The 23,112-nt window shown below is 72.2% G+C and overlaps 1 protein-coding gene across 2 annotated transcripts; it reads right to left on the bottom strand.

Moving 5' to 3' along the window:
- Positions 1–228: 228 nt before the first annotated feature.
- On the bottom strand, positions 229–23,106 carry NFIC (nuclear factor I C). Of its 2 annotated transcripts, XM_062185085.1 has the most exons (9): positions 22,658–23,106; positions 11,645–11,716; positions 10,317–10,391; positions 9,646–9,769; positions 8,735–8,859; positions 6,366–6,491; positions 6,028–6,212; positions 4,265–4,350; positions 229–2,146 (listed from the first exon to the last, which is right to left on the bottom strand). In XM_062185085.1, exons 1-8 carry the CDS (start codon positions 23,073–23,075, stop codon positions 4,300–4,302), a joined length of 1,176 nt encoding a protein of 391 aa, XP_062041069.1. In that variant the 5' UTR covers positions 23,076–23,106; the 3' UTR covers positions 229–2,146; positions 4,265–4,299. The 2 variants fall into 2 exon arrangements, with proteins under 2 accessions (XP_062041069.1, XP_062041070.1); XM_062185086.1 differs by lacking the exon at positions 4,265–4,350.
- Between the last annotated feature and the right edge of the window lie 6 nt (positions 23,107–23,112).

Here is a 23,112-nt window from a genome sequence, read left to right as displayed (position 1 = left end):
CTGGGGCAGGCGGGCGGGGTCGCAGGGCGTGGCGCGGGGCGGCACTCGACCCTGAGCCAGGGAGTCACCAGCCGGAGGGGGCGGCTCCGGCGGGGGCGGGGGCGGGGGCGGCAGGTGAGCACCGGGTGCGGCCGGCAGGTGCAGCGGCGGGGGCGGGGCTGGCGGGCGGGGGCCGCTGCCTTGCGACTTCGCTGTGAGCTCAGTTTTTTTTTGTTCTTTTTTTTAAAAAAAAAAAAAATCTTATTTTCTGTTTATGGATAGAAATACATCCGTTCGCGCGGCCGGCGTCTCTCGCGTCGGCGCCGGGACCAGAGCGGGCATGCAGCTCTGCGCGCCCAGGCGCGGGCGCCGTCTCCAAGGCAAGGCACCTCAAGTGGTAGAAATCCGTGCAAATCAGGAATCAGGGAGGATTGGGGCTTTTTTTTAGTTTTTTTTTTTTGTATCTTTTTTTGTTTGTTTTTTTTTTTTTGTTTGTTTTGTTTTGTAAGAGGAGCCGGGCGGGGAGGGCGAGCCGGGTTTGCCATGCACGCGTCACGCGGACGCCGGGAGCCAGGCTGCGCTCTCCCGCGCCAAGCACCATGCACCGCTGGGGGAGGGGCCGCGCGGGCCGGGGTCTTCGCCCAGGCCCGACTGGGGGCCGCTGGGGCAGGAGGGGCGGGGGCGGGGACAGGCCCCCCCAGCGCCGCACTGCGGGAAAAAGTCGGGAGAGGCCGGGAGGGGTCCCCGCGTCAGGGCTCCCAGGCCCTAGGACACCTCATGCCCCTCGCCGGCCTCCCCTCCCCCGCCAGGAGGGGTGGGGGTGCGGGTGGGGCCAGGGTCCCTCGCTTAGTGTTTTAGGCGCTGCTCAACGGAAAAAACGTGCACGACCCCCTCCCCCCGCCGGCGCCGCCTCACCCCCTCCCGCCAGAGCCCTGGCATCGCCCTCCTAGCCGGTTCGCTCTGCCCCGCCCGCCCCCTCTCAGTTCCCGGGGACCCCGGCCACGCCCCGCTGGGTGGAGGGGTGAAAGTGCAAACGGTGGCCCCCATCGGGCTGGGGGGGCTCCGGGGGGCCGTCGCTCCAGGATGTAAGGCACTGGCCGAGGAGGCTGGGGGCGCACGCCGGCTGCCCCGGAACCCACCCCGGCGCCCCAGCAGGGCGGGCCGGGCGCCCATCGCCACCCCTGGGGTCCCATCTCTAGCTTTGAGGGGGCACAGCGATGACTGGAGGTGGGGGAGCGAGATAGGAGGGGCTGCGCCGTGGCCACTCGGTGTCCCGGGGGACAAAGGGTGGGGTCAGGCACTTAAACCGCTCGCTCTGGCGCCCCCTCCCCAGGGGCTACCTGGAGGGGGCACCTCCCCCTCCCCGAGGCCCACCCTGCCCCGCCCGGGAAAGTGCATTTCTTACAGTGTGTGCAACGTGGGTCCCTCCCCGGGGCGCCGAGCCGGGCTGGGGTGTCAATTGCATAGACTTCTCCTCCGGGCAGGGCGGGCAGGGCGGGCAGGGCGGGAAGACCCCGTCCCCAGAGAGCGAGCGAGCGAGCAGGAGCGAGTCTCCGGCGGGGCAGGGGCGACAGTGCCTGTGCGCCGCCCGCCGTCTCCCCGCGCACCCCCTCTGCCCGACCCCTGCCCTCCACCAAGGTCTCGGCTGCCCGCGGCTGGGGTCCTTGCCGCGCCCCGCCCCAAGTGCCCGCCTCCCCTCTCGCGGAGGCCATCCACGGGGAGACGGGGTGTGGGTGGGGGCGGCCGATGTCCCCATGGCCCAGGAGAGGCGGCGTCGCTGGGTGTCCCGATGGATGGCCCCGTTCTCGGGCGCCGGGCGGTGCTCACCTGGACCTGGGCGGCCGGGGCCGGGGGAGGGGCGGGCGCGCGTGCTTCCGTCCGGCCCGTGGGAGCAGCAGGTGCAGAGATGAGGCGGGCGCCGGCTCCCGCGGGGCAGCGCTGCAGTCCGGCGCCTCGGCTGGGCGGCGTGGGCGGGTGGGGGTCTTCCTGGCCCCTCCCCCACGCGTGTCTCGGTTCGGTTTTTCTCTTCCGCCTGCGTGGGTTGTGTTTTATCTTCTCCGCCGGGCTGGGCTTGCTCGGAGGGGGCCGGCTGTGCTGCCCCCTGGGATTCTTGGGGTGATGGAGGAGGGGCGCGGGGCGAGGACCGTGGTTATCCCAGGTACCAGGACTGGGCGGCGGAGGGAGAGAGAGAGACGGCTGGTCAGCGTGGTCAGGCCCTGGCGCCCCCGACCCGGCGGGCGATTCTGCCAGAAACATCCCATCGAGATCCCGGACGGGCAGTGCTGCGGCGGAGCGCAAGCCACGCCCGGGAAGGGCTAGGGAGCCGGTGCAGCTGGGGGGGACAGGGGTGCGTGTTCACGTGCTAACCCTCGGGGAGACGTTCCCGGAGCCCTGGACCAGGGTTCCCGCTCCCCACGCCTGCCCCCCCCCCCGTTTTGTGAAGAGAGGGGCTCCGAGCCGGCAGCAGACTTGCCCAAGGCGACCAGATGGCAAGCCCCCCCCCCCAGCCCCGTGCAGGGCGGACCCCCTAGCCTGGCTCTCAGGAACCCCCAGCCCCATTTCACGGAGGAGCTGCTGGTCTGGGGCTGCCCAGCAGGGGCACAGGGGACCTGGGGGGCAGCTCGGGTCTGTCTCCCAGGACCCCAGGGCCGGCCTGGGGAGGCTCGGGACCATGTCTCAACTCCAGAGCTGGCCGTGGGGGGCTTAGGCCCGTCTCCTGACCCCAGGGCCGGTGGGGGGGCTGCCACCCACCCCTGCCACGTGTCACTGGCGCCCCCGGGAACCGGGCAACGCGGCAGCCGCTGGGCCATCCCAAGGAAGTGGCGCCTGAGCTCTGAGCCGCCCACCTCCAGCCAAGTTCAAGTTCATCTTGGCCATTACCTCATGTCTGGTTTCCGTTGGCAACCAGACAGGCTCTGGGCGTGACCCTCTCCCGTGGACAGCCTCCCGTCCCCCTCCTCTGGCCTCAGCCTGCCTGGCTCTGGCCCGGGGGTGGGGGCAAGGAGGAGGGGCAAGGTCCAGGCTCCACCACCTGGGGCCCGGCCACAGCTGCCCGCGTGGCTTCTGGCACGTGACCCTGGCCTTCCTCGGAGCACTCCCGGGGTGGGCGGGCGGCTGGGGGCCCTGCTCGGGGAGGGCTGGCACACACTGGGGGTGGGGGTGGAGATCAATGGGTATTGATTGGGGGAGGGGCTACAGAGGAGGCGTCTTGGGGGCGGGGGGGGGGTGCCGAGCGGCACAGCCGCCAGGAATAACACCAATGGGGGAGGAAGTGCTGACGGAGCCAGAATCCGCCGTGAGGGGGCCCGAGCGGGGCTCTGGCTTCCTCCCCTCCCTGGCTGCAGGGGAGTGGGCAGCGCCTACCCTCGAGCCCCCCTCCCAACCGTCACAGCCTGTCCCCGTGCCCTGACCCGCTGTGCCGCCCCCTCCCCGGCAGCCCTGCCCTGGCTCCTGGTCCCCGCCAGGGAGGCCCCTCCCCTCCGCTCCCTGTACCCTGGGCCCTCCACCCCATCATCTCTGGGGCCTTGCCCGCCTCGGTTTCCCTCTGCTCACAGGGAGGAGCGGGGAAAGAGTTAGGGCCGGGCCTGTGCCCTATCAGCTTTGGTTCCTGAATCAATTAGGAGCTCGAAGCCTGCACTGGAAGGGGGCCTGGGCTCCGTGGGCGCCACCCGGCTACCAGTGACCTGGGTGTGGGAGCTCCTGGCCCCCACCCCATGCCCGAGGCCCAGAGGGGAGCAGGGCTGGGCTGCAGGGTCCGGCCACGGCCTCGGGGACCACCCCCCCCCCCCGCGCATGACCTGGAGCTTCTGGGAGCCCTGGGCTGGCTTCTCTCTGCATCGGAGACCCCTCCCCAACAACACGGCCAGGGGCAGGGGCTCTGGGGCCCCCTCCTACCGGCTCAGGCCCAGGGTCCCCGATGGCGGGCAGGTTGGGGGACATGTGGGCCCCAGGGTCACTCACCTCCCTGCTCTGAGCCCCTCTCCAGAGCGGGGTCTCCCCCCAGGCCGCTGGACTGGGGGCACGGGGTGGGAGTGGGGCAAGTCCCGGCCGACGGCTGTGTGACCCTGGGCAGGTCCCTGGCCTCTCTGGGCCTCTCCCCATCTGGACAGATGCCCGGCAGGAGGCGGGAGGGGGAGCCCAGGAGAAGTCAGCCGGGGCTTGAGGCCCCCCCAAGCCCAGGCTGTGGGCGGCGGCAGGCAAGCTCGCCTCTCCTCTCCCTGTGTCCCCCAGGCCGGCCCCTCTGCCCGGCCCCCCGCCCCCCACCGGCCGGCCTCTTGGCCCCTACCTGTGCCTGAAAGCTGCCCACAGGCTCCCTTGGTCCTAATCCCACAAAGGGACGGTTTGCAGGGGACGTGTCGGGCGCAGAGTAGGCTGCGGGGAGAGAGACCGAGAGCCCGTTAGCAAGGGCGGGCCAGGCCCAGAGAGGGTGTCCACTGCCCGGGGTCACACAGCCGGCCCTTTGCACACACCCCCGTGGCACCCCGCGCCCCGGGGTCAGGAGGCCACGGGTCTGCAGGCCTCGCTGTATCGCGCTCTCTCTCTCTAATCTCGCCCAGGGCACTTGGACCGGGACCACGGAGGGGGAGGGGAGCAGGGGCGTGGCCAGGCCTGGGGGCGCCCCTTGTGGCTTCCAGGGAGGGGTCTATGTGCGGTCCACATCTATTAAGTGCCTACTGTATGCCAGGCCCTGGGTGTGGCTCCGTTCACCCCCAGGGGAGTCTATGCAGGACACAGGTGCCCTCCTCCACCTCACAGGTGAGCAGGTGGGGAGAGCTGGGACCTGCGAGCCGGCTGAGGCGGGATTTGAACCTGGGGCCGGTTGGGCATTCAGGGGAGGCTGTTTCCTGCCTGGGTGTGAGAGGGGGCAGGCAGGGCAGGGAGAGGCCACAAAGCTGCGATCCAAGTTCCCAGCCGGAAAAGTCTAGGAGGGGGTGGAGGGGCTGCCAGGGCCAGGCGGGACCCTCACACAGCGAGATGTGGCCCACGGCAGGCTGCTCACAATGCCAGCACCCACGGAGCGCCGGTTCGAGTCCCGGCCGCTCCACTTCCCATCCGGGTCCCCGGCTGACGGCCCAGGTGCCTGGGGCCCAGCACCTGCGTGGGAGCCCTGATGGAGCTCCTGGCTCCTGGCTCCTGGCTCCGGCTTGGCCCAGGTCCAGCCATTCCGGGAATGACCCAGTGGACAGAACACCTCCCTGTCTCCTCTCTCTCATTCATAAATGTACCCTAAAAAAACACCCAGGATGGCGCGAGCCAGCCGGGGCTCCATCCCTCTGAGCCCCCAGAGTTGTGACGCCCCATCCTCGTTTCCCCCCTGCCCGCGGACGCCTGGGGCCTGAGACCCCTGCACCCCTGGTGCTGCCCGAGGCCCCTCTGACCCTGACCACGTGGCCCCAGGCTCTGGAGAGCAAACCGCGGGTCCCACAAGGGAGCCCCGATTCCCACCGGCTTCCGGGGAGGCGGCGCCCCCTAGGCGGTGGGGGGAGGCCAGGGGAGGTGCCCCATCTGTGCGGGGGCCGGGAGGAGTGGACGCGCACTGCCCCTTCCGCTGGACTGGGGCCACAGAGACGGAGGGGAAGGGTGGAGCGCTGGGTGCCCCAGCCGAGTGGGGTGTCGGCCGCGGAGGGACCAAGGCACCGGCAGGGCCGGGGGGGGGGGGGCAGGCCCGAGACCGGCTGGAGGTCCAGAGGGATGGGACCCCCGCGCCCCATCGCCCTGTCTGTCCACAAGGTGCCACCTCGCCCATGGCTCCCAAATGTGAACCCGAGGGCAGGACCCACGTCGCCACGGGAGCCTGGCAGGAGCCAAGGAGGAGGAATCTGCGGCCCTCAGGGACCTCTGCCCGCGGCGCCGTGCCCCCTCGGCCGCCCAGGGACCCCTGCCCGCGGCGCGGTGCCCCCTCCGCCGCCCCCGGACCTCTGCCCGCGGCGCCGTGCCCCCTCCTCCGCCAGGGACCCCTGCCCGCGGCGCCGCGCCCCCTCGGCCGCCCAGGGACCCCTGCCCGCGGCACCGCGCCCCCTCCGCCGCCCGCGGCCACCCCGCACTCACCGGTCCGGGCTGCTGGCTGGCCGGGTCGCAGGCCAGCGACACGAGATCTTTGAGCGGGTCCTGAGGGTTGAGATGCGGCGGGTAGCGGATGGCCGTGTGCGGGAAGTAGGTGGACGCCGTTTGTGGCAGGATGGATGTGGTGGGGAAGTGCAGGGCGGAGGACGGGTGCGGGCTCCGGGCGATGCCTGCGCGGGGCGGCGGGGCGGTCAGCGGGCGCTCGGCCCCCGGCCCCGGCCCCCCCCAGACCCCCGGTCCGCGCCCCTGTGCGCACTGCCCCCCCCAGCCCCGCGCCTGTGTGGGCTCAGCCAGTGCCGTGAGCCCCGGGCCGCCGCGCTCACCGCTGTGCACCGCGATCACCGGCCGGTGGTGCTGCGTGAAGCTGGACAGGCGCGGCGAGTCCTGGGGCGAGGGGCTGTTGAATGGCGACTTATCCATCTCCGTCTTCTTCACGGGCGACGAGATGCCTGCGTGGGGCAGGGGCGCCCGCTGAGCCGCGAGGAGCCCCAGGCCCCGGCCCCACGTGAACGCTCTGGTGCGGCCGCTGCTCCACCCCAGCCGCTGGCCTCGGCCGGGCGGGGGGCTGCGAGCTTCTCCCCCCCCCGCGGGAAACCGAGGTGGGGCGGCCGACGGGCTCGAACTCCGGTCCTCTGGGCTGTGGGCCGTGGGTGTCCCCGCCCCAGGACCCCTCAGGGACAGGCGTCCGCTCTGGGCTCTGGTCCCTGGCCTCAGCCCGGCTGTGACCACCACCAGCGTCCCCTGCACGCCTTTGCACCACGCCCCGCCGGCGCTACGGGGGGGGGGGGGTCCTCTCGGCTGCCTCCCCCTCCCCAGGCAGGAGCTTCCCGCCGGTGCGTGTGCACCTGTGTGCGTGTGTGTGAACACTCGCTCACAGGATCTCCCAGCAGAGCTCCCCCGGGTGGAAGCAACGCCACGAACCCACGGGGCGGGGCCAGGGGAGCCAGGGTGGGGGGACGGGGAGGATGGGGCGGGGGTGGGGGCAAGCCCGCTGTCTGAGTTGACCCTCAGACCGAGGGCAGTGGTGGGAGAGGGACTCCTCTGAGCTTTCCCGGAACTGCGGGGGGGGGGGGCTTCCCCGCTGCCCGCGAGGCTGGGGTCCTGGAGGGGCCCGGGACCAGCGCCCCCTCCCCTGTGCGTTTCTCGCTTGAGCTTCCTGCGCCTCCATTCCCGGTTCCTCCTCCCCAGTGACCAGGCCGCTGGCTAGGACTTCTCCTCTCGGGACGGCTTCACCTGCGTCCCCAGCTCTGCTTGCCTGGGCCCTGTGCCTGCGTGGGAGTCCCGGAGGAGCTCCTGGGTCCAGCCTGGCCCAGCCCCAGCCATGGCGGTCATCTGGGGAGTGACCCAGCAAGTGGATGACCTCTCTCTCTAACTCATTAAATAGATAAATAAACCTTAACAAAACAAACAAACAAACAAACAAAAACAGTGCTTCTGACACAGACACCAAGCGCCCAGAGCCGAGCGCATCCCCCAGCGTCCCCAGCTGCCCAGTCTGGCCACACCACGGCCCCTGGGCAGAGGCCGGCAGTAGCATCTGGCCCTGAGCCTCCCTCCCTCCCAGCTGGAACACCGGCTGGGTGGCTGGAGCTCCTGCGGGGATGACAGCCAGGGTCGGCCCCTCCCCCCACCCCCACCCCCGTGCCCATCTTCCCGCGGGGAACCCACAGAGCCCGGGGTGCACCTGCCGAGGGCGCCGCAACGAGTGTGGATCCTGCCGGCCGCAACGCCAGGGACCCACAGACGCGGGAGGAACTGGCAGGGCTTGAACCCAGGCCCTGCCACGGAGCCTGCAGGCCCGGGGAGGGGGGGGTGGGGGGTGGGGGGGCAGGGCTGGGAGCCCCTCAGCCATGCACGGAGCCTCGCAGCCGCCCAGAAGGGGCGCCAGGCACAAGCACCCCCACCTGGGCCATGAACCCGGAGTCCCTGCCGGCGCCCACACGGGCGGCCAAGCACCAAAGCCGCAGGAACTCCTGGGGCCCAGGGCAGCCAAGGCCAGCGCCGCACACGGCCACTCTGCACCACACTTGCCAACAGCTACAGACACCGGCCGCGAGGTGAGGACCCCAAAGAAGGAAATCCCTGGGGGCCCGCACAGTGGCACAGTGGGTTAATCCCCTGCCTGCAGCGCCCGCATCTCCCATGGGCGCCAGTTTGAGTCCCGGCTGCTCACTTCCCATCCTGCTCCCTGCTGTGGCCTGGGAGAGCAGTGGACGATGGCCCGATGGCCCGAGTGCTTGGGCCCTGCACCCACGTGGGAGACTCAGGGGAAAGCTCCTGGCTGCGCTGTGGCCGTTTGGGGAGTGAACCAGCGGGTGGGAGACCCCTCCCATCCCCCCCACCTCCAACCCCCGTCTGTAACCCTGACTCTCAAATAAATAAAATTCCTCTTTAAAAGAAAAAAGAGACATAGAGCGTTGACCCCAGGAGCAACCAGACGACGGCCCGGGCACAGACAGCGCCCCCCACCGACCCCGCGGCTCAGGCGCCCCGCAGCGACGGGGGCGGGAAAACGCAGCGAGAACGAGCCCCTGGCCTCCCGGCCCCAGCCCACCCGCAGAGCTCCGCGAATGCGCGAGCAGCCGAAGGGACTACAACTCCCAGGAGGCCACGCGGCCCCAGGCCGGCTCCCCGCGCCCGCCTCCCGCGCGGTGGCTGTCGGGACGTGTAGTCCCGGTCTCGGCGGCCCTACCTCCCTCCATGTCCTCCGTCCAGTTGCGGCTGCTACTCGTGGGGGAGCTGGGCGAGGTGTAGTAGTCGCCGCCAGGGCTCGTGTCCACATCCTCCTCCATCGAACCGGATTTGTGCCGCTTGCTCCTAAAGTCGGGGAGCAGCTGGTTGCCAAGGAGACGCAGCCGGCCGGTCGACTTCCGGTTCCGGGGGCGGGGCGGGGAGACGCTATCGCGAGACTCACGCGGGCCGTTAGACACCTGCCCGCGGCTGGGGAGGGGTCCAGGGTCTCGGAGCCGGGGCGGGGAGGGGCCGGGGGTTCCTGGAGTTGTGGCGGGGAGGGGGCCGGGGTCCCGGGGCAGGGAGGGGCCGGGGCGGGGTGGGGGTCCCGGAGCCGGGGCGGGGAGGGGGCCGGGGTCCCGGGGCAGGGAGGGGCCGGGGCGGGGTGGGGGCGGGGAGGGGGCCGGGGTCTCGGGGCCGGGGCGGGGAGGGGCCGGGGGGGTGGGTCTCGGAGCCGGGGCGGGGAGGGGGCCGGGGTCCCGGGGCAGGGAGGGGCCGGGGCGGGGTGGGGGTCCCGGAGCTGGGGCGGGGAGGGGGCCTGGGCTCGGAGCCGGGGCGGGGAGGGGGCCGGGGCTCGGAGCCGGGGCGGGGAGGGGCCGGGGGTTCCTGGAGTTGTGGCGGGGAGGGGGCCGGGGTCTCGGAGCCGGGGCGGGGAGGGGCCGGGGGGGCGGTCCCGGAGCCGGGGCGGGGAGGGGGCCGGGGTCTCGGGGCCGGGGCGGGGGCCGGGGTCCCGGGGCAGGGAGGGGCCGGGGCGGGGTGGGGGTCCCGGAGCCGGGGCGGGGAGGGGGCCGGGGCCGACCGCGCGGCCCGCTGGGTTGTGGGCCCATTGCGCAGATGAACGGGCAGCCGAGGCCGGGATCGGCCAGCACCTACCCGCTGGACGAGGTGCTGGGCAGCGTCCGTCTCACGCCGGTGCCGGCCGGGTTCAGGTCGTAGGCCAGGTGCCCCTGCAGCTCCCCCAGGGAGAAGCTGGGTCCGGTTCCGGTCACCACGGGCGCTGCGGGGGGCGGGGCCGTGAGGGGGGGGCGGGGCGTGGGGCGCAGATGCCCCCGCGTGGGGAGCCCCTGGGGACCCCAGCAGTGTGGGAGTCAATGCTGCCCAGCGAGGAGGAGGCTTAGCCACAGCTCCAGGATGGGGGCCATCGGGGCCGTGCATGGACGTCGGGGCCGTGGATGGACATAGGGGGCCATCGGGGCCATGCGTGGACATCGGGGCCGTGGGTGGACATAGGGGGACATCGGGGCTGTATGTGGACGTCGGGGCTGTGTGTGGACATTGCGGGACATGGGTGGACATCGGGAGATGTCGGGGCCGTGTGTGAACGTCGGGGCTATGGGTGGACATTGGGGGACATGGGTGGACATCAGGGCTGTGTGTGGCCCCCGTCGGGCCCCCAGGGAAGGCAGGGGCCAGGGGCAGGAAGGCCCTGGGGTCTCCTGCGGAGGGGGTATGACCTTGACCTCCAGAGGCGGGGTGGGGGAGGGGCGGTGGCCGCCTGCCCTCCGAAGCCCCTTCACCTCCCCCAGGGCTGGCCGGGCACTCACTCCGTGACACTTGGATGAGCTCGGTGACACTGAACACGCCCGAGGTGACGAAGCTCTCCTGGAAGTCGGTCGTGTCTGCAATGGGGGGGGGGCGTGTGGGGGTCAGCGGGGGAGGGGGGATGGGCGGCCCCTCCCCCACGCCCCAGGGCTGTCAGGAGCCTGGGCCCCGCCCCTGCACCCCTGCACCCCTGCCCTGCGGGTTTGGACCCATTTCATGGGCCTGGAGACTGAGGCTGGCTCCTCCCCGAGGGCCGAGACCCCCCAGGCCAGCAGTGTTCACAGAATGGAAAGTCCCCTACGCCCAGTGCGCAGTGTCCACCCACAGAACGGCACCCGGCAGGGTCCAGTGCACGGGGGAGACGTGGACACAGAGGCCACGCGTGGGCTCCACCGACAGGACACGGCCAGGACGGGGGCTCCAGGGGAAAGGAGGGGACGCGTGGGGGCCGGGTGTGACCGCTCCCAGGGACACGGCTGCCTTGGGGGCCATGGAACGTCCAGCGGCAGAGCCTCCTGTCTGTGCTCCACACGCCGTCCGAGTGACCTCCCCTTCTGCTCCCGTGCAAGGTCCCTTGGACAGAGCAAGGGGCTGGCCAGGGCTGGCGCAGTGGACCTGGCGCCGCCCCCCGCCCCCCAGGACAGCAGCGGCGAAGACGCCGTTCCTCCCCCGGCCACCAGGGGGCAGCACAGCCGCAGCAGGCCGAGGGGCTCGATCCCAGGGCCCTGGTCAGCGCGCCTGGCCCCGAGCTAAGGCAGGGCGGTGGCCCGGCCCGACCGAGCAGGGGAAGTGGTGGTGGCCGCTTCCTGCTGACCAGCCGCCGGCCGCCCAGCTGCCGTCCACGCCCCTCCGCCCGCCCTGGCTGGGGTTTCCTGTTTGTGCAGCGCCCCCGGGACCCGGACGTGTGGCCTCCAGGGAGGCTCCTGTGGGTCACGGCGGGACGGATGAGTCACCAGGGCCAGGGGCTGCCCTGCTCCCCTGGGGGCGCTCCAGTGACCCTGGCGGGAGCCAGCTGGGCAAACGCCTATGCAACCACCAATCCCCGGGGAGCCAGGAAAACAAAGGGCTGTGACCGCCGCCGCTTTAGGGGCGCAGGGAGGACCGGGAAGGGGGCGTCGAGCTCGGACTGGGGAGGGCGGGTGGTGGGCTCTGCAGGCTCTGACCAGAGGGGAATGGTGGGCAGGGGCGTGGCCTGGCCCTGGTTGACTGGCGCCCTCTGGTGGCCACCGTGGGGAGGCCAGCAGGGGGTGCCTGAGGGAGCAATCCCCCAGTGACACGGGGTCCCCAGGGGGTCCCCCCGCCCCGTGGTGCCCGCGCCCGCCCGACTCACCCAGCGTGATGGGTTTGCTGTCCTCCTGCTCGGAGCCCATGCCCGCCCGGGGGCTGCCGCTCTGCTCCGTGTCTGCGGGGGAGGGAGGAGGCGGTGGTGACGCAGCTGGGGACCCCTTCTGGCCGGGGGAGCGCCCCTGGCCTGCCACACACACGGGGTCCCCGGGGGTTCTGGGCGGCTGGCTGCAGTGCCCGCCGCGCCCTCCCCTGCGGGGGTCCCCCGCCCGCCGCGCCCTCCCCTGCGTCTTATCTAAAAATATCAGGCTCCTTGGCAGACAAGCCGGGCAGGCAGACGCTGGCTCAGCGCTATCGGCTCCAGCGGCGGCTCCGGCCCCCTCCCGGCCAGGACGGAGGCTGGGGGTGGGGCACGAGGCCGAGCGGACCCCCACCCCCGCCCGCGCGTCTCCCAGGCCCAAGGTGGTGATCCATCACCGTCTGTGCACCTGCCAGACCCTGGCGGCCCCTGCAGGCCAGCGAGGGGGCCACCCGGGGGGGTCGCGGGGACACAACCCAGGTCTCAGTAACGCCGGCGTCCATTTATTTTACAGGAAGAGCGAGAGAGGGAGAGAGAGAGGGAGGGAGAGGGAGAGGGAGAGGGAGAGGGAGAGAGAGAAGGAGGGGGAGGGAGAGGGAGAGGAGTGCGCCCCCACCTGGTGGCTCAGCTGTCCCACGGGGGCTCAGCATGGGCCCAGGGCAGGGCCAGGAGCTCCCGGTCTCCCCCGTGGCTGCAGGTGCACACAGCAGGGGGCGGGACCCAGGCACGGGCGTGGGGTGGGGCGGCCCCGCCCCCCATCCTCCCCTCCTGCCCACCCCAGGGCCTTTCCCAGGGGGCAAAGACCTCCCAGAAGCCCCACCTCTGTCCTGAACTTTGTTGGCAAAGACGTCTCGGGCCTCAGTCCCCTCATCAGGAAAATGGGCCGCGCGGGGGCTGGGGGGTGGGGGGTGGGGGGTGGGGGGCGGGGGGCGGGGGCGGAGGACGGGGGAGGTGGCGGCGCCCAGAGACCCCGGGCTGCCAGCTGTGTCTCAACCGCGCCGGGAGGGGATGAGGGGCCCGGGCGCTGCTGCCCGGCACGGCCCTGGCCGACTGGGCTCGGGACACACCGGGGAGGGTGCCCCGCTCGGCCGCGAGCCCTCCTTGGACGGCCACTCGGCTGGGAAGGGCCCAGCCCGGGCAGCCGGCCGCCGGGCTCCAGGCCTCGGGCACGGGACCCTCTTCCGAAAGCGGCCGTGCCCAGCTGGCGCCCGCAGCTCTGAGCCCAGGGAGGGCGGGCGGGGACAGGGGGCTCACTGTTGCCATCTGTGAAGTGGGCACAGCCCCTGCACCTGCCGCGAGGCTGCTGGGGGCCAAGAGGCGAGCCCTGACCCTGACCCTGACCCTGACCTTGGCCAGGGCTGCCACCTTCTGACAACCTTGTCCAGGGCTGCAACATTGTAGCAGTCACAGCGCTACACTGTAGCCGTGCGGATGGGGGAACACAACAAACCCTGGGCCTGGGCGGTGGCCGTGGAGTCGCCCTCGGGATGCCCACGTCCGGGTCTGAGTGCCCGATTCCGGTCCTGGGAAACCCACACTGGTGGGGGGGGGAGCTCGGCCCCTGCACCCACGTGGGAGCCCCAGATGGAACTTCTGGCTTCTGCCTGGCCCAGCTCCCATCTCCCCTCCCTCTCCCCCAAACACAGAAAAGTTAAAAATTTAAAAAGCCAAACGCAGAGGGCGCGCTCGACCCCACTGACCCAGGCGCACGGGCGCCCCCTGCAGGCCGCGGAGCACAGGAGCTGGGCAGGGGCCGTCCCCGGGGGGACAGGCGGTCCTGGACCGGCCGGGGGGCCCTGCGTCCCCGCCTGGAGCAGCTGCAGTGGGGGCAACTCCCACCCCCGCCCCCGCCCTGGTCTCCCCGGGGCGCTAGAGCCCCCGTTCTAAAGGCTTATTTGAAAGGCAGAGTTAGAATCTTCCACCTGCTGGGTCACTTCCCAAAAGCCGGCGACGGCCGGGCCGGGAGCTCCATCCGGGTCTCCGGCACAGGTGCAGTGGCCCCAGCACCTGGTCCATCCGCAGGGAGTGCGCGGGAAGTGGAGCACCCGGGACTCGAACCCACGCTCACGTGTGACGCCGCGGGTGCCACAGCCCTGCCCCCGGCCACCTGTCCAGCGAGGGACCCGCCCCCGCCCCTCCCCCTGGAAGGCCGGGCGCTCCGACCTTGGCCTCTGGGCTCCTCGCGGGGAAGCCCCAGCCTGGTCCCCCGGCGCCCACCCCCCAGGGGCGGCCCTGTGTCTATAAATAGACAGCAAACACCCAGAGTCCGCCCCGGGCCCCAGGGCCTTTGCACGCCTATGCCGGCCGGGTGCTCTCTGTCCGTGTGTGCACAGCACCCCCCCCCCCGATCCTGGACCGTCCAGGCGCGGGCCACTTGCTGCCCCCAGTCCTGAGGGGGTCCCAGCCCCGGGGCCTCCCCCGGCCCCGGCCAGCCGTCCTCACCGCGGCCCCCAACCCCGGCGCAGCCCCCGCCCCAGGCCGGGCCTCCCGCTCCGAGTCTGGGCCGCGGTTTGCAGCTCCCCGCCCGCGCTGGGCCCGCGCCAGGCCCGGGGTCGCTTCCAAGTCCGCCCCGCCCGCCGGACACCGCGGCCGCCCCAGCCGGGCCCAGGCCACGGCCAGCGAGGCCCCAGCGCCGCGGCCACCCGGGGACCCTGGGGGCGGGGGCGGCCGGCCGAGCCGGGGCGCAGCGGGCCCCGCGTCCACGCGAGGCCCGGCCACTGCCCGCTGACGTCACGGCCAGGCGGCCATCTTCTCGCCTCCCCCCCCCCTTTCCAGATTCTTCTCTGGGCCGCGGCCATTTTGTGCGCTCAGGGGCAGCGCGTGGCCGGGGCCTTGAAGGCCGAGCCCACCCGGCGGGGGAGTCCTGGCCCCGCGCGCCCCAGCTCCGCCGGGGAGGGGCGGCTTAGAATAACCCGCTGTCTACACCACGTGCGGATTCTTGGCTTCGCCAGCCAGCGGGGCCTCGCCCACCCTCCTGGAGGCCCGGAATTGCGCGTGGACGCGGGGCAGGGGCGCAGGGGGTGGGGGGCCCCTCCCTCAGGGCCCCTCCCCCGGCCTCCCCCCTGCTCCAGACCCTGGGGGGGACGAGCCCCTGCCAGCCCCCAGCGCCCCCTCCCCAGCGCGGCCTCGGGGAAATTGAGGCCAGGGCGGCCCTGGGGGGCGAGGGAGCCGCTCCCCCCGCCCAACCCCCCCAGCCCCAGCCATGGCGGGGCCACAGCGGGGGCTCCTAGAGCCTGCATGCAGTAAGTGCACAATAAACTGGGGGTACAGCGAGGCGGCCAGGACCCCACCCCGTGTCCACGGCTGGGGTTGGGAGGGGCGGGACACCTCAGGGCTCCTGGGAGGGCGGGGGCGCAATCCCCGCCCTGCAGGCCCCCTCCCCCAGCCCTCCCTGGCTCCCACCTCCCTCGGGGTCAAGCCCAGGTCTCCCAGGACACTGCCCGGCCCCCTCCCTCGCTCCCAGGCTCCGTCCTGCCCCAGGGCCTTTGCACGGCTGAGCCCGCGGCCTCCTCGCCACCTCTAGCCCTGTCCCGGGAGCCCCCACCCCTGCTGCTCCTGTCACTGCCTGGCATACAGTAGGCGCTTACTAAACACCGGCCGAGAGGGGGCAGGTGCCGTGGGGGCCGGGCTGACCCCGACAGCAGGGGACCCCGGGGCACTGCCCCTTTAAGAGCTGCCCTGCCGGCCGGCGCCGCCCGTCCTGCTGACGTCAGCGCCTTACACAACCCGGTTACATTAAGCTCGGAGTTGGGTCCACGCGGCCGCGGCCCCTCCGGCCGGCTCCGGCCTGGGCCCCATCAGCGCTGCCCCCATTGCTCCGACGGTGAAACTGAGGCCCTCGGCCGCAAGGGGCTTCCCGGGCACGGCCCGGTGTGCAGCCGGCGCTCCATACGTGCACGGAGGCTTCAGGGCCTTAGTCGCGGACCCCAGTGAGCGCCGACTGCATACCCAAGACCCGCCCAGCAGCCCACGGGGCGGGCCCGGGGAACGCTGGTCTGGAGGGGAAATCGTGGCGGGGAGGGGCTTCCCCAAGGTCAAAGCCACGCCCCCTCCCCTCCCCCAGGCGGCCCCCAGCCCGGGTCAGGGCTGGGACCACAGGGGAGGGGCTGTCCACGAGGGAGGGGCGGGGCTGTCTGCAAGGGGAGGGGCGAGGTTGCACACGCGGGGGCGGGGCTTGGCGGGGGCGGGGGCGCCCTCTGCCTGCCAGGCCTCTGGGCGCTGGCCCTTTAAGGGAGCCGCTGCCTGGGCTTGTCCCCGGGTGACCCCAAGGGGCGGGTGTGGCTGGGAACAAGGGGCCCATTCAGCTGCCGCTGCCGCCTCCGGGCAGCCCACGGGGCGGAGGGAGGCGGGAAGGGGTGGGGGCAGGGGAGGGTGCCCCCCGGGCTGGAGGCCCCCCCAGACGCTCCCTGGTCCAGCGGAGCCCCCAGACCCAAGGGGGTCTTGACGCCTCCCTGCAGCCCCTGTGGGGGGGCTCCCAGGGTTGGGGGAGGGGCTCCCAGGGCGGGGGGGGGTCCTAGGGCCGGGGGGGGCTCCCAGGGCGGGGGCTCCCAGAGCCGCGGGGACTCCCATGGGGGGCTCCCAGGGATGCCAGGGCTCACAGACCCCCGCCCGGGACCCTCCGTGCTGTGCCCGGGCACCGCGGCTCACGCGCATGCGTGATGTGCACGAGTCCCGGCGCGGGGGCCACTGCCCGCCCTCCCCCTCTGCGGGCATCTTCTGGAATGTTCTGGGCCAGGTGCCTGGGCCCAGCCTCCCTGCGCCAGCCAGCGCTCACCTGAGCTTTCTGGACCCGAGGCGGGGAAATTCTAGCACCTGAGCCCTGGAATGTTCTAGAACCCAGCGCGAAATCTCTAGGTCCTCGGGACCAGAGCCACCCAGGGCGGAGGGCGCTGGCGAGTGGGGACTCCGCTCCACTCCGGGGCCGTAAGCCCCCTCCCCCGCCCCTCCCCCACCCGCCCATCCGGCTGCCAAGGCTTCGGCCCGGGGGAGGGGGGGGTTCCCGGCTCCACCGGAGCCCACCCAGCACCGTTCCAAAGCTTTCAGACAGCCAGGTGGGGGTGGCGCAGATTCCTCCCCGTCACCTGTCACCTAACTCCGGGAGCCGCCCTGCCTCAGTTTCCCGTCCGGGCAGGGCGGCTGCATCCCCAGTGCCCACTCCGGCCCCCGCCCAGCTGGACAGGGGGGCTGGGCTGGCCGCTGGGCGTCCCGGGTGCCCTCGGCTGCCCCTGGGCTTCCGGGCGCGGGGCCAGCGTGGCAGCTGCTGGGCTGGGGCAGCCACAGGTGTGCCGCCCCCACGCCCGCCCGCCAGGCGAGAGGACGGGGTCCGGGCGGGGCCTCTGCTCCGTTCTAACCTAACTCCTAACTTTTATGTTCCCTGTGGGGGCCGGCGCTGTGGCCCAGGGGGTTAACGCCCCGGCTGCAGTGCCTGCATCCCATAGGGGCGTGGGTTCGAGTCCCGGCTGCTCCACTTCCCAGCCAGCTCCCTGCTGTGGCCTGGGAAAGCAGGGGACGATGGTCCAAGTGCTGGGCCCCTGCACCCGCGTGGGAGCCCCGGATGGAACTCTGGCTCCTGGCTCCGGATCGGTGTAGCTCTGGCTGCTGAGGCCAATTGGGAGTGACCCAGCGGATGGAGGACCTCTCTCTCCCTCCCTCCCTCCCTCTCTCTCCCTCCCTCCCCCTCTCTCTCTCTCCCCCTCCCTCTCTCTCTCTCCCTCCCTCCCTCTCTCTCTCTCTCTCCCTCCCTCCCTCTCTCTCAGATAAATGAACGAATCTTGCACAAAGCAGACGGCTGCACGGGCAGGGAGGGGGCGCTCCCCCCCACTCCTCCGTGGCCGCGGCTCCGTGGGGTCCCCAGGCGATCCTGGCGTCACCAAACGACACTGGCGGGGTTCACGCGAGAGCCCCCAGCCGCCGTGGGGGAGCGGAGTCCGCTGGGGGGGGAGCAGCCACCGAGGCCCCCCACCCCACCCCTACAGAGCCAGCGCCCGAGCCCACGCGCTGACAGCGAATAATCCGCTTTACAGCTGCGGCGAATTCAAAATCCGCTGTCCGAGCCGGAAACGCCCCCTCCCACTCCGCTACTTCCGGTCGCCCGCCGGCCCCTTCCTGGCTGAGCGCCTGCTGTGTACCCGGCTGTGCCGAGGGTCCGGCCGCGTCTTCGCCAAGGCCGCGTGGCCGGCGAGGGCAGGGGGTGGACGCCGGGACCTCCGCCCGCTGCCCCCCCCCCCGTGCCCCCTGCCGCTCTGTGCTCCAGGGGCCGCGTGTGTCCGTGCACGGACGGAGGACGGACGGACCGACCGCTGGTTTACTTGGCTGCCCGGCCCCGGGGTAGGAGCCCCCCGCCCCCACCCCTGGCCCCTCTGCCGTCGGGGGAGCCCCGACGCTCGGGTCTCAGACAAGAACTGACCCTGCCTGCTCCCCTCTGGGGCCGGGGTCCCCGAAGGGAATGCGCATTGATTGAGCGCTTTCTGCGTTCTTTTGAGAAACCAGCGGGGCCCATCTCAGTCACCCATCTTACAGGTGGGCAAAGCAAGGCCCGCCGAGCAGAGAGCAGAGGGCCCCAGACCCCAGGCCCCCCGAAGCTGGCCCAGGGAGGGCAGAGCTGGGGCCAACTCAGGCCCGGTCCTCCTTCCGCGGCCGCCTCCTCCTGGCTGCCTGCCGTCATCAGTGCCCGTTGCAGGTTTTAGTGTCTGTTTTCATGGAGTTTGGGCTTCTTCTTCCGTTTTGTTTTTGTTAAGGGCTCTGGGTTCTCCCCCAGCCCTGGCCCTGGCCCCTGGGAGCTGTGTGACCCCGGCTTGTGGCCGGCTGGGCGCAGGCCAGAGGCCACTCCCGGCTCCGGCGCTGGTAAGAGCTGGCCTGAGCCCATCACGTGGTCACCCGCTGCTCCCCAGTGCCACCCAGGGACCCCCACCCCCCAGCCCCGGGCACCCGGGCAGACCCCCGCCTGCACGGCCACTCCGGGCGCTGGCCCAGGGACGCTGGCCGGCTCGAGGCGGGAACGGGCCGGCCCGCGGTGCTGTCAGCAGATGGCCACCATCTGGGCCGGCGGTGCGGGCGGGCTGGCAGCTGCCGGGGCGGGCCTGGCAGCCCCTCCCCCACCCGGCTGGCGCGGTGCCCTCCCGCGCCAAGAGGGGGTGGGGAGGCCCGGCTGGGCTGCGGCCCCGGGCAGGCGGGCAGCCGGGGAGAGCCAGGCCCCACGCCAGCCCCACCACGGCCCTGGCCGCACGCGAGCCCCGCCCTGCCCTGCTGCGTCGCTGCCCCAGGGCCTTTGCCTGGCTCCGTTGGGTCCCCTCTCTGCCGCCAGCCCCCTGATGCCCTCCCCGGCCTGGCATCCCCAGGTGGACGCCCGGGGCGGCCGGATTCTGCCCTGGGAACTGCCCGTCCTGGGTTGCACCCGGCACAAGGAGGCCTAAGATTCCCAGGCAGGGGAGCGGCCCCAGGGGCACCTGCCAGGGACCAGGGGTGGGGGGGGGCTGGGCTGACCACAGGGACGGCCAAGGAGAGGGAGGCTGAGTCTGTCCCCATGTCCCTGCCCCACATCTCTGTCCCCATCTTTTCCTGTGTATCTCTCTATCTCTCCCATCTCTGTCTGTCCTGTCTCCCTCTCCCTCTCCTCCCTCTCCCTCCCTCCCTCTCTCCCTCTCCCTCTCCCTCCCTCTCCCTCCCTCCCTCTCTCTCCCTCTCCCTCTCCCTCTCTCTCCCTCTCCCTCTCCCTCCCTCTCCCTCTCCCTCTCCCTCCCTCTCTCTCTCTCTCCCTCTCCCTCTCCCTCCCTCCCTCTCTCTCCCCCTCCCCTCTCCCCTCAGCCGCGAGGCCCCAGCTCTGATGGTGGCTGTGCCATGTGTGCTAGGGGCAGGGGCCGCCTTCCGCTGATTGGCAGGTGCCCCCCCAGGTCAACCCAGGCTCTGCCCCCCCCTCCCTGCCCCATGAATCCCACCCCCGGCTGGAGCCTGACCTGGCCCCTGGGTCATTGCCGGCCTCCAGGACTTAGAGCTGGGGCTGGGGCCCGGGACGGAGGTCGGGAGCTGGGCGCAGCTTGGGGTCCCTGGAGGGGACCAGCGCAGGTGAGGGGTTGGGGGGCAGGCTCAGCGGCACAGCTGAGGCCCCACCCCGCTCTGCATCCAGGGTGGGGTAGAAGGGGTGTCCCTGCTTCCGCCCTCACCCCAGTGAGGATCCGAGTGGGCTCACACCCCGCCTCTGCACCCCAACTTCTCATCTGTATGATGGCGCAGCCATGACTTGTGCTGGAGAACCGCGGGGCCTCAGAGCAGCGGCGCCGGCGGGGAGTGGGGGGCCCGGAGCTGGGGACCCACCCGCGGGGGTGGAGGAGGAGGCACGACGGAGCCCCGGAGCCCGGGAGGCCCCACGCCAGCCCAAGCGTGCACCTGCACCTGCCAGGCGTATCGCACGGCTGCCCCCGGAGCCCGGGCTCCTGAGCCATCCCTGCTGCCCTCCGGGGGCGTGTGCACAGGGGGCTGCATGGGCGTGGAGGAGTCGGGACTTGAACCCAGGCCCTCTGGCTGGGGACGCGGCTGTCAATCACCAGGGTCAGGGGGGACCCAGGCTCAGCTCCACCCACATGGGGTGGGGGGGTCAGCGGGGGGTCCAGCAGGGATCCCCCTGGGGCCCCCGGGGTGGGCGCAGCACCCCCCCCCCCACGATCCTTCGAGGCCCGAGCTGCACCTGAGCCCACCGAGCCTGTGCGGGCGGGGGAGGGGCGGCGCCCGCGCTGCTGACTGTGCAGAAAGCGCCTCAAAATTTTATCGTCACCGCTGGGTGGGGGCAGCCGGGCTGCCGGCACAGCCACTGCAGCCCCCCCCGAGCCCCCAGCCCAGCCCCCGTGAGCACCCAGGCCCCAGCCCAGCCCCTGTGAGCCCCAGCCCCAGCTCTGTCCCCGTGAGCCCCCAGCCCCAGCCCAGCCCCAGCCCAGACCCCGCGACCCCCAGCCCCAGCCTAGCCCAGCCCAGCCCCCGTGAGCCCCCAGCCCCAGCCCTGTCCCCGTGAGCCCCCAGCCCCAGCCCAGCCCCAGCCCAGCCCCCATGAGCCCCCAGCCCCAGCCCAGTCCCCGTGAGCCCCCAGCCCCAGCCCAGTCCCAGCGCTGTCCCCGTGAGCCCCCAGTCCCAGCCCAGCCCCAGCCCAGCCCCCGTGAGCCCCAGCCCCAGCCCAGCCCCAGCCCAGTCCCCGTGAGCCCCAGTCCCCAGCCCAGCCCCTGTGAGCCCCCAGCCCCAGCCCTGTCCCCGTGAGCCCCCAGCCCCAGCCCAGCCCCAGCCCAGTCCCCGTGAGCCCCCAGCCCCAGCTCTGTCCCCGTGAGCCCCAGTCCCAGCCCAGCCCCAGCCCAGCCCCCGTGAGCCCCCAGCCCCAGCTCTGTCCCCGTGAGCCCCCAGTCCCAGCCCAGCCCCAGCCCAGTCCCCGTGAGCCCCCAGTCCCAGCCCAGTCCCCGTGAGCCCCCAGTCCCAAGCCCAGCCCCAGCCCAGCCCCCGTGAGCCCCAGTCCCAGCCCAGCCCCAGCTCAGTCCCCGTGAGCCCCCAGTCCCAGCCCAGTCCCCGTGAGCCCCCAGTCCCAGCCCAGCCCCAGCCCAGTCCCTGTGAGCCCCCAGCCCCAGCCCAGCCCCAGCCCAGACCCTGCGAGCCCCCAGCCCCAGCGCTTCTGGGCTCACCAGAGGGGCTGAGGTCAGGGCAGGGCAGTCCGGGTGGGGTGGGGGCTGCGTCCGGAGCCCCCATGGTCCCCTTATTCCTGCCCCGAGACCCCAGCATTCGCCCAGCTGCCCCTCCTCTCGGGTGCGCAAACCCATTTCCGGGGGCGCTGAGGCTGCCGTACCAGGGTCTGCGCCCCCCAACCTGTGTGCCCGGGGCAGTCCACAGCCCAGGGGGGTGCCCACCGAGCCAGGCCCCCATTCCACCTGCTACACCCACAACCTCACGACGGGTGCTGGGCCCACGCGGGGGATGCAGGCCGAGGGGGAAGACGCGGGGATACCTGGCCCAGCCACAGCCCCTCCTCCTGAAGCAGCCTGGATTCCTCCACGCTGCACCGATCTGGCTGGAACCGGCCAGGCTCTGGGACCCGGCCAGCAGCACCTGCAGGCCCCGGACGCCCCGGGATTCAGCTGAGGTCGGTCCTCCCCGGGCTGGACCGGGTCACCCCTGCCCTCGGACGCCCAGAGAGACCCACCTCCACCCTCAGACCTCTGCACTCGGCCCCTGACAGCCGCTGGAAGGTCCTCCTCCTCTCTCTGACTCTCCTCACGTGATCTGACAGCCTGGGCTGGCGCTGTGGCACAATGGGCTAAGCCGCTGCCTGCAGTGCCCGCATCCCATATAGGCGCCGGTTCGAGTCCCGGCTGCTCCACTTCCGATCCAGCTCCCGGCTATGGCCTGGGAAAGCAGTGGACGATGGCCCAAGTCCTTGGGTCCCTGCACCCGCGTGGGAGACCGGGATGGAGCTCCAGGCTCCTAGCTCCAGCCTGGCCAAGCCCCGGCCATTGCAGCCTTTTGTGAAGTGACCCAGCGGATGGAAGGCCTCTCTCTCTCTCTCTCCTCTCTCTCTCTCTCTCTCTCTCTCTCTCTCTCTCTCTCTCTCCTTTCTCTAACTCTGCTTTCAAATAAAGAATAAATACATAAGATGCCCTCCTAAGCCTGCCTCCACCCTCAGACCTCCACCACAATCTGCCTCCCCCGTCAGACCTCTGGCGCCGCCCGTCCACCATCCGGTAGGCAGGGCCCTGCCCCACCTCCATGCTGCACCTGCTGGCGCTCTGGGCTCAGCGCGGCCCCGCCCCCGGCACGTTCTCATTGGGCTCGACGCAGCCCCGCCCCCAGCCAGCACCCCGCCCCCTCGGGTTCTCATTGGGCCCGGCGCGGCCTTGCCCCGCCCCCTCGCTCCCTCATTGGGCCCGGCGCGGCCTTGCCCGCCCCCTCGCGCCCTCATTGGGCCCGGCGCGGCCGCGCCCCCAGCCCGCGCCCCGCCCCCCGGCGCGGACTCACCAGGCTCCCGCACGAAGTAGGCCAGGTAGAGGTCCAGCTCCTTGACCGCCACGCCGATGTGGTGCGGCTGCACGCACAGCACGGGGTGGCCGCACTGCGCCGCCTTGACCAGCCGCTCGCCGTCCGTGCTCTCGAGCGGGATGCCCTTGAACAGGATGACCATGACCAGGTCCAGCCGCCACACCTTGTCGGCCTGGCGCAGGCAGTCGATGCGGCGCATCTTGCCCTTCTGGTCCGGGTTGGACAGCACGCAGCCCGGCGGCTTCTTGCCCGTGACGGCCAGCACGAAGTCCTCGCGGCACTCGGGCCGGATGTCCTTGCGCAGCTTGGCCAGCAGGCGCGACGCCCACTTCTGCTTGACCTCGGGCTTCTCGCCCAGCAGCTCGTCCTTCACGGCGCGCTCCTCGTCCCGCGACATCCGCTTCTCGTGCTTCTTGAAGTACTTGCGCTTGCGC

This window comes from Lepus europaeus, unplaced genomic scaffold (assembly GCF_033115175.1).
Source record: "Lepus europaeus isolate LE1 unplaced genomic scaffold, mLepTim1.pri SCAFFOLD_264, whole genome shotgun sequence".
Lineage (NCBI taxonomy): Eukaryota > Metazoa > Chordata > Mammalia > Lagomorpha > Leporidae > Lepus > Lepus europaeus.
This window is presented reverse-complemented; position numbering and strand designations above follow the sequence as displayed.

Excerpts from the sequence above, each read along its gene's own strand:
- NFIC (XM_062185085.1), bottom strand. The coding sequence starts at position 23,075 with ATGTCGCGGGACGAGGAGCGCGCCGTGAAGGACGAGCTGCTGGGCGAG. Across the intron at positions 11,717-22,657 it reads CTACTTCGTGCGGGAGCCTG|ACACGGAGCAGAGCGGCAGC; the intron begins GTGAGTCCGCGC and ends CCTCCCCCGCAG. Across the intron at positions 9,770-10,316 it reads GCTCATCCAAGTGTCACGGA|CGCCCGTGGTGACCGGAACC; the intron begins GTGAGTGCCCGG and ends CGCCCCCCGCAG.